At 29.1% G+C, this 10,044-nt stretch overlaps 1 protein-coding gene across 1 annotated transcript; it reads left to right on the top strand.

Moving 5' to 3' along the window:
- Positions 1-502: 502 nt before the first annotated feature.
- Positions 503-2,408, top strand: LOC114195245 (heat stress transcription factor B-4d-like). The gene is made up of 2 exons (XM_028085646.2): positions 503-1,210; positions 1,597-2,408. The coding sequence occupies exons 1-2, from the start codon at positions 959-961 to the stop codon at positions 2,167-2,169; spliced, it is 825 nt and encodes a 274-aa protein (XP_027941447.2). The 5' UTR covers positions 503-958; the 3' UTR covers positions 2,170-2,408.
- The last annotated feature ends 7,636 nt before the right edge of the window (positions 2,409-10,044 follow it).

The following is a 10,044-nucleotide window of genomic DNA, read 5'->3' as shown; positions in this document are numbered from 1 at the left end:
AAAATATGCAGCACTGCAGGCTTTGGTTCTAGTTTCCAAGTAAAGACGAAGGTGGAGGAGAGGAGGGACCAACAAATTGAACAACTTCTGACATTGATATAATAGTGGGCCAATGAATATACATAAAAGTAAGCATATTTTCTTTTTAATTTCGAGGACTATCACAACCTTCCAAGTTTCAGTTCCACACAATAGTGTGTGTCACACAGACAAAAATACTTAAAATATCACCTTCCAATTTTAATTATTATTCTAGGAATTTGCGGAGGACATGAGATCTTTGTATCCACAGAAAAAAAGATCACTGTATTATTATGCAGCCTTCAAACTTTTTTAACTTCAAACTCAAATGAACTCATCTTGCAACCCATCTCAGTACATTTTTAAGTTTTGATTAATATACCCTCTTGCACCTTCTCTCCAAATTTTGGAGAATATTATATATATATCCCACTGGTATGACTCCAAATAAAAATAGAAAGTAGCTCACATCTCTAGAAGCATCACACTGCATCCAAGAGAACAATCAATAGCTAATTAATAGCTCATTGGATCTTATTATAGCTTATCCTAGAAAAAAACATTGTTTTTACTGACATGGTCATATGCTTCTTAAAGTTAGTAAACTAACTACACACATGATAGAGGGGTTCGGACAGAGAATAGTTATTTAAGTAAATATGTCATATGTTTCTGTTTCATGGAGTTGTAAAACTATGAGTAATGATAGTTGCATATGTGCTTAGTGTACACTTTGTTAGCATCACATCATGTTGTTTATTATACTTTTTCTTCTGTGTCTGTTAATCTCTCTTTAGGGTCTAATAGCATAGTAGCACATAAGTATGCATGCATCATATAATGTGAGAGAGAGAGAGAGGTTCTTTAAAACTTGGTGGTGTGTGGTAAAAGTGAATGAAGAGAAGAAGAGCTCCAAAGCATAGTATTGGAAGCAGTGATGGCTTTCACACTAGAGAGGTGTGAAGATAGCATGGTGTTCACCATGGAGTCTCAGAAATCTGTGCCTGCTCCATTTCTGACAAAAACATACCAACTTGTTGATGATCCTCGCACTGACCACATTGTGTCTTGGGGTGATGATGAAACCACTTTTGTTGTGAGAAGACCCCCAGAGTTTGCTAGAGATCTTCTTCCAAACTATTTCAAGCACAACAACTTCTCAAGCTTTGTTAGACAGCTAAATACCTATGTGAGAATAATGTCTTGTCTTCTGCATATATGCACACAACTTCTTTGTTCTATATATATATATATATATATATATATATATATATATATATATATATCCTTCACCATTGCTTTTGTGCTATCTTCTGATAAATTCAGATTTCCTGCAAGACAATTTTTCACCCCTATTGAGTTAGATTTCTCCATCTACATTTCTTGACAAAGTTACTGATTCAGCATAAAACCTTAAAAGTACTATGGTCTTGTCTTCACTATTTGAACTAACAAGGCTAAGTTATGATTGCCTAGCTAGCTAACCACACAAGCTTCATGGTTGACTTATGTTTGTAAAACTGCACATATGTATCTATATCTATATCTATATATTTATGTTTCCTCTTTTTGCAGGGTTTCAAGAAGGTAGCTGCTGATAGATGGGAGTTTGCAAATGAATACTTCAGAAAAGGATCTAAGCACCTTCTATGTGAAATCCACAGGAGGAAAGCCCCTCACCCTTATCAACAACATTACCATATGCATGACCAACCACCACAGCTTCTTCAGCCAGATGAGAATCTGTGTTGGATTGATACTCCTCCATTACCATCTCCCAAGCCAGGGAATGATATCTTAACAGCACTTTCTGAGGACAACCAGAGACTGAGGAGAAAGAACTTCATGCTGTTATCAGAACTCACCCACATGAAGAATCTATACAATGACATCATATATTTCATACAAAATCATGTAAGTCCTGCTTCCTATGAACAAAGAAGCAGCAGTGCTATTCTGAAGCTGGTAGAATTGGATTCATCACCTCATCAGTCTCCAAATTTTATTAGACCAGTTAAGAGCCATATCATGGAAAAGTCTTTGGTAAGTTCTTCTAGTGATGAGCCTAATAGTTCTGTGAAGCTCTTTGGGGTTCCTCTATGTGGCAAAAAAAGATTGCACCCAGGTAACCTTGATCAACAAGAATAGTATGAAGTTCTTAGTCAGAAAGAACTGAATTCACATTATGTTTATCAGCTTTTATTGAACAACTCTCACTGATTTTTCTGACATTTGAAGAGAGGCATGTATAGAAGAGGCTTGTGTTCAGATTAGCTAGACTTGTTTCCTTAGAACTTTCTTCTAGATTCTATGTTTCTGAAAGAAAAAAGAGAACAGTTGTTTGCTTATTTTATAGTCCAAAAATAAAATAGCTTGTTAGTTAATTACCCTTTTTATCATTAATTTCTTTCATTAGTTCCTTATTTTATACATAACACGTTATTTAGCAAAGAACCAATTCCAAGACTTCCTCAAAGAAAGGATCCAAAGTAGTGATTACAAAATGACAACTGTTCCTGTCAATACTTCAATACTCATTTTATAGTACTGCTTCTCTCAGAATACACGTTTGAATTGGGAATATTATTAAAAATGGACAACAGCATATTTTAACTATATTTTCAAAAAATATAAAATAAAAAGTGAAATATAAAATGATTGTACCTAAGAATATGTATATATATATTGTCACAACATCTTTTACGATTTATAAGAAAAGGGGTCAGAAAAAAAAATCTTGAGAAAAAATATTTTTTTTGTGAAAAAAAAAGGTAAAAATTTGAGTTGTGAAGGAATATTCTAAGAATGCCATTTACTTATACTAAAAATTTAGGATGAGAGGATGATATTTCAGTATAAGACTCTATAGTTTTGTACATTAGTTTGGCAAAAATGATGAAACTTGTAAGATGATATTTAATATTATTTTACTTTATTTTATTTAAATTAATAATATTTTATCGGGATGTTATAAAATTTAGATAAAGTTTAAAGACAAATATATTTAATGATTTAAAATAGGAATCCAGTCTTTCTGATGCTCATGAATATGTTCCTAAAGTTTATTCAAACTTTTAAATAAATTTAAATAATTTAATGAAGGTTAAAGATTTAAAGATTAATTTGTTTAAATTCAATAAAGGGAATAAGTTATATAATGATTTAACGAAAGAAACTCCGAAAGAATAGACTTCATATACGGAATACAGATTCAAACATAATTTTATTTTAAGAATAAATGGTGGGTTGTCTAAATTTGGTAAAAAAATGTTTTTAAATATATTAATATTTCAAAATTAAAATGATTACATATTAATGGTACAATTTATTGATCTTATATACAGTATTTTATACTATATGGTCATGTATTTATATTGATATTATTTAATTAAAAATACATTAAAATGTATAAGAATAACTATAACTATTATTTTAGCCTTTTGCGCATAATATGCATGGGTAAACTACAGTTTTAGTTTTCTGAAAGTATAAGATATTATCACATTTATATCTAAATTTTTTTCTGAAATATACTTAACTATTGTGATTTTAGTTCTTAAACTTAATTATCTTAGTATTATTTTAATCCTCATCATTTAAATTATACTACTTTTTGAATCTTAGTGAACTGAAATTAATGAACTCAAGCTAGGGAAACCAAACGCATGCATGAATACTCCTTTTGGATCTTCAAGCTACAAATTCAAGCCCAATTCCAACCCAGCCCAACCCCTCCATCAACGGATTTCTTGTGCAAAAACTTGGATTTTTGCTTCCTGCACCCCATGATTAGTTCTTGCACCTCTATGACTAGAATACCCTCTCCACCATATCATCATCGTTGTGCTGGAAGATATAGGACGAACACACGATTGAGAGGGAGAGATGCGACACAAGGGAAAAAATTGTCATTTTACAAATAAGGTGAAGAAAATCATTCTGTGGGTGCAGAAAGAAAAAAGTCAAAAATTGGATCAAGAAAAAAAAATATAAAGAGTTACTAAAAGCACAAATTTCTTCCTGCACTCCAAACGTTTCTCTTATACCAACAAATATTTGGGGTGTTTCTACACCCCCAAACGTTTCTCCTATAACAGAAAACAAACGTTTGGAGTGCAGAAAGAAAGAAGCTTCCTTACGATCATCTAGAAATGAAGTTGACTGTTTTGGCATCTGGTTCAAATTGATAGAGAAGAAAAGAGATAATTTTTTATGGAGAAAAATGTGTGGGGTAGGTGAGCTCAAAGGTGGTGGGGCTTTGATGGATCACATGTTCAAACTTTAGGGAACAACTACCAAAAGCTTGTTTGCCTTGGTGCAAATATCAATCTAATTAACCAAACACAGTATTATGCTTAAATCATCATCAATAAATGAAAACAAACAAAATTTGTTCACCCCATTTACTTCACAGTTAAAAACAACTTTTTCAGACATTATTGTGAGTTTTGAATTTGGCCTTTTGTTGTAATGTTCATTCAGATAAGGTTTTGCACTTCCTTTTTTGCTCTCCAATCATAACTCAAACCAAATAGATTAATCCTTTGAGTAAATCCAAAACACCCACTCAATGATCCATGAAAGTTCAAAGTTGTATTCAATTTTACTATTTGTGCTGTCACAACCCACTCAAAGGGTTCATTCCCTAATGTGCTAAGTGACTTCACCCATTGCAGGGGCAATTTTCTAACTATGCTTTCCTTCACCCACGTTGCCCACTTCACAGACCCAAGAAAAAATGTTACTTTTTTAATGTCTCAATCTTTTAAGGTGCCCTTATCCACCATTGCTCTTCAATTCCTCACAAAATGACTTCACTCTCAATCCAATCCCAATTGTTGACCTCACCAAAAATGAATTTTTTTTTTCAGTTTTCTTGTATTATTTATCTGATATACCTTTAAAATACATTTATAATCATTGATTTTAAATTTTAAAATATATTCAAAAGATTTTTAAAATATTATATAATGTTTAACAGAAAACAACACCAAAAAAAAAATAGAAATGAACTCGACCTCACCACTCAAACAATGTTGAAAATCTAAGTATGAGTCTAAGTTTCATATTAAGTAAAAATGAGAGAATTGAACATTATATAAAAATAAAAATTTATAAATCTATTGTCTTAAAATTTTGAACTGAGAATAATATTAATCCTTACACTCTAAACCAGAATGAAACAAACATAGGAGGCAAAACGAACCAGTCCGACCCGTTTTTGCCCGGCCCGCCAAAAATGGGTAGGATCGAACTGACTCGCTACCAATAAACGGACTGGATATTATAACATGTCCCGTCTTAGGGCGGGCCCGTTAGCCCGCCTCTTTTTTTTTTAATTTTTTTTTTACTTTTTTTAACTTTTTAAAAGATTTTGTTTATAAATCTATTTTATATATGTAATTTATTTATATAATATAAAAAAGTATTATTTTTTAATTATTTTTAATTTTAAACATAAAAAAAATAGGTGGGCAGGCCAGGCAGACTGACCCGTTTTGACCCGATAAACTAGCGGGTTAAGTGGACCGGATTACAGCTGGTTAACGAGTTGAAAATTCCAATCCAACCTGCCCTTTTCTTGGTGGGCTAGCGAACTAACCTAGCGAATCTCACATCTCTAAACAGACATAACATACTCACTTTTGTTTTGTTTAAGTGTTTGGCATTTTTGGAATCTCTTAAACTCATAATGCTTCCTCATTGTACTCTTTACGAAGAATGAGAAGCTTATGTTATAGTACAATTGTGTATCATTTCCACTTTTGATTTTCCATTGTTACATAATTATGAGCACTATCATTATTAGCACAAAGTCATTGATTACTGTTATCATTTGACTTTAAAAGTTTTCATAACTTAATCGTTGATTTTTAAATTTTTTTTTCTAGTTAGAGAATTAAGAAAAATCATAATATTACTCATAGTCTTTTCACTAACAAATAGTTTATGGATTGAGATGTTAGTGAGGAATTGTCAACATTCTATCATAGCGTATATAACAAGGATGATAGCTATTGCTTATGCAAAAAAACAAAAATAAATTACATTTCTAATATGAATTATTTATCAATTTGTATTGATGTTTAATTTCTAAATGAAACTTTATTTGATTTTTCTTTTCAACCTGATAATTTGATTGTTTATGTAAAATATGCAATGTCCTTTTCATTTTGGTAACCATTTGATTGGCAATTATATACACTTGTTTATTTATTTATTTATTTATGTTATTACTTTTTCTTTATTTTCAAAGAAAACAAAATTATCTTTCTTAAACTGTATCAAATAACACTCGCCTCTCTTTTAATTTTAAAATAAACACTCATATATTTAATATTATTAATAAAATAATATTTATAGTTCTTAACATTAAATGGATTTTTTTTAGAAAACTTATTTTTCTATTTTGTTAAAGTGACACTCTCATTATTTGCATATATCAAATCGATTAAATGTTAAATAGAAAATTATGAAAAATATTTTAAAATTTGCATACTTTAATTATAAATAAATTGTTCTCATCTTGTTAATAAAAAAATTAATAATACTTTACAAATTAGTCGACTTTTTTTTTTATAAAAAGTTATATTTAAATGTAAGAAGATGAATACTTTTATTTTTTATTTTTTTGATTACAAATATAAGATAGATTAATATATATATTGAAAAAATATAAGTTTATTAAAAATATAAGAAAGGTTATATATTTATATTTAGAATCAGTGTAATGTGAATTATTTGGCATAGCATCAAAGAAAATAAGTGTCCTCTCTTTTTATTTAAAAAAAAAATTGTTAGTCTTATTTTCATGATGCCATGAATAAGATATGGCAAAGAAAAGTGCTTGTCTTATATTCTAAATTTTGTTTTACTAGTGATTAGGCTTTTAATTAAACTATCAAAAGAAATAAGTTGGATGATGAACAAGTCCTATTCCTAAGTTAAAAAAGTTTAAATATTGGTAAAAGTGACTATTAAAAAATCTCATGATCGTGATAACATTAAAAAATAGTTTCCAAACAACTTGCATGTGCAAATAGTTTCTTCAAAGATACAATATATAAGAACATTTTAATTCGAAAAATAAATAGGTTAAGCCAGCTTAAAATAAATTTAATGATGAAAAGAAAAAAAAAATTTAAGGTTCAATTTCAGTGGGTTAAATTAGATTTTCAAGTGTCAAGATTGAACATGCAAAAAGAAGAAAGAAACAAAGTTATCATTCTTGAAGGTATAATAACTTTGATAGGGGAAATATCCAGAAGCTATCTAATATTGAAAGCCAAAAGAAAAAATATATAGAAAAATTAAAATAAGAAAAACCCTAATGAATGATCTCCACCATGGACCAGAAAGAAAGTATAGTGAGTGATGCTTAAAATTATAGCTATGCTAAACCTAAACCTAAGCCTATAAATCTAGCCCTATTCTACCTAAATAATTATACCTTGTGTTATTATTAAATTAAAGTGAACTTATTGTGCATTTTTTTACAATGATAACGATTGTTGCTCCATATATCAACCATATTATTCAAGGACCAATATCACACATACATGTCAATACTTTACACCTTTCATATCTCATGCATCATAAACCAATGACATGATCACAATATTTTATAGTGTCAAACTAACACATGAATAATATTGCATTTATCGATATATTTAGGAGATATCTTAACACTATCTACACTATTCTTTTCTAATTCTTAAATGTTCTTACGAGATTATGTTTGTATTTTCATATATAAATTAATATAAGTTTTTATTAAATATAATTAAAAATTTTGAATTTAAGTTTTTCATTGAACAAAAGGTAAAAGAGTTTTTCATTGAGTAAAAATAAAAGATTTCAGTATTTTAGAAAAAAAAAATTTATAAATATATTATTGTTTTAGTATATTTAATAAGTCTCATATCATTTAAGAATTGAGATTAAGAGAACAGTTTAAATATTTATTCAATCCTTTATATTCATATTATTTTTTAAAAACAAAATTGTGACAGAATATTTTTCAAAATGTAATTATTATTTCTACAATAATGTCAAACCAAACGAAAATTCAGATGTGATCATAAATTTTATAATTAAAATATAAAGATTTGAACACGAGAAAAAAACTTATTATTGGATCCAATACTTTATTAATACGTTGATATTTTTATTTTAAAGTGGGTTAAGAATAAAATTTATATAAAATTTGAGTTCACTTGAAAGTTATATGATGTTCATGCACTTTGGGAATCTCAATAATAATGCATTCTTCTCTCTCTATATGCAGAAAGAATTGCGTTATGGAATATGGTGAGGTGATGGACCACCCAAGACATCAATCACAATATCAATATCAATATCACCAAACTTTGAGAGTGAGAGCACCAATAATTCAATATTTTCTCTTTCTAAAATCATTAAATTTAAAATATTAAATCTTTGGGAAGGGAGAAACACACCCATGATCTTCTGTATTTATTAAAATTAAATAAATAATAGAGAGTTAGACAATACAAGTAATTATTTTATGAATTGATCTCCATGCACCTATTTCATAATTAGAATTGGAATTATAAAGTATTTGCTTTAAAAAATATAAATGGTTATCTCGTGTTAATCGGTGTTAGTATTACTTTAAAATTAAAATAAAAAATAAATTGATCCAAGCTTAAAAAAATTAAAAAGAGACTTAGTCCACTGAAAGATAACTATAATATTAGGTTCTTCTGCAAATAATATATAATTAAAGCTTATTAGTGATATAGTTTACAACGGCTAACAAAAAAGAGAGAGGGTAGACTATAAGTTTTTTTTTTTTAATACTATTGTTATTGTTACTATAGAAGCTATAGACATCATAAAAATACATTAAATATTGAGAATTTTTGAAGAAAACATTTTATCATAAGTTTTAAATAATCTGTAAAAAACAGTATTAAATTTTAAATGAGAAAATCATGTTTAATTTTTGAATTATAGATTAATAGCGAACTCAATCTTCGTATTAGATTCTTGAAAGAATAATATAACTAATGAAACATATTTATATGTCAATTGCTATTATTTAAAAATTGGCAATTACTCATGTTTTAGAAAAAGAAAAGTGTTTTCCGAGTAATAAATTGTTCAAAACACGTGATGCATTAAATTGACTTACTAATTTTGAACTGACCTCAAACAAGTTTTTTTTTTTTTTTTTTTTTAAGTTTAAATTTGACTTAGTATTAACGTAATGTTAGTGCAATATGAGTTTATTTTATGGATGAAAAAAGAAAGTTGATTTAGTCTTTATCATGTTTTTTTGTTTAAAAAAAAGAAGTGGTCTAGAGATACACTTAGGGTGTGTTTGTTAACTTGCGTTCAAAAAAGTAAAAGTGACAATGATAAGAGTAATTAAGCAAACGCAAATTCACGTTAGAGTGTGGCGGTTTCGCACCGTCCAATTATCCAAACAAGGAACAAATATTTGAAAAGGTGTGAGATGAGATGTGCGGGAGAAGATGTTTGTTACGGTGGACGCGGGTGCAGAGGATCGGAGCCCTCAGCTGCAGCTTTAACATTAACGAATCTCGTCCTATATACGTTATCCAACGTAGTTGCCTTTTGTAGTCAGACACGTTTCCCTCCAAGTAGAACTTGGAACAACAAAAACAAGTTGTACAAGATTTTGCAGAGATAAATAAATAAAAATAGTACTATTGATAGAAGGGTTTAAAATTCATGGTTTTAATTATGAATAATTTTTTGTGGAAATCCGTGGATGATTGCATGATAAAGGAAGAGCCATAGGTGATGACATGGCTATGTTTAAGAGTAGAAATGTGTTTGGCATCCACAAAAATCTAACGTAACCTCAGCCTCCCATTTCATTATTTGTGCATAAATTACTCTGCCTTTTCCTTTCACTGTCCACCAATTGTTCTCTATATTGCCCCCCCCACACACACACACAACAAGAACAACAACAAGAGGAAAAAGAGAGAGAGAATTGTGTGATTGCATTTGCAGAAGAGAGGATAATAA

Source organism: Vigna unguiculata, chromosome 8, assembly GCF_037176805.1.
Source record: "Vigna unguiculata cultivar grain cowpea cultivar isolate G323 ecotype 2 chromosome 8, ASM3717680v1, whole genome shotgun sequence".
Classification (NCBI taxonomy): domain Eukaryota; kingdom Viridiplantae; phylum Streptophyta; class Magnoliopsida; order Fabales; family Fabaceae; genus Vigna; species Vigna unguiculata.
Note: the sequence above shows the minus strand (reverse complement) of the source record. Positions and strands in the feature narration are given on the sequence as shown.

Excerpts from the sequence above, each read along its gene's own strand:
- LOC114195245 (XM_028085646.2), top strand. The coding sequence starts at position 959 with ATGGCTTTCACACTAGAGAGGTGTGAAGATAGCATGGTGTTCACCATG. Across the intron at positions 1,211-1,596 it reads TTAGACAGCTAAATACCTAT|GGTTTCAAGAAGGTAGCTGC; the intron begins GTGAGAATAATG and ends CTCTTTTTGCAG.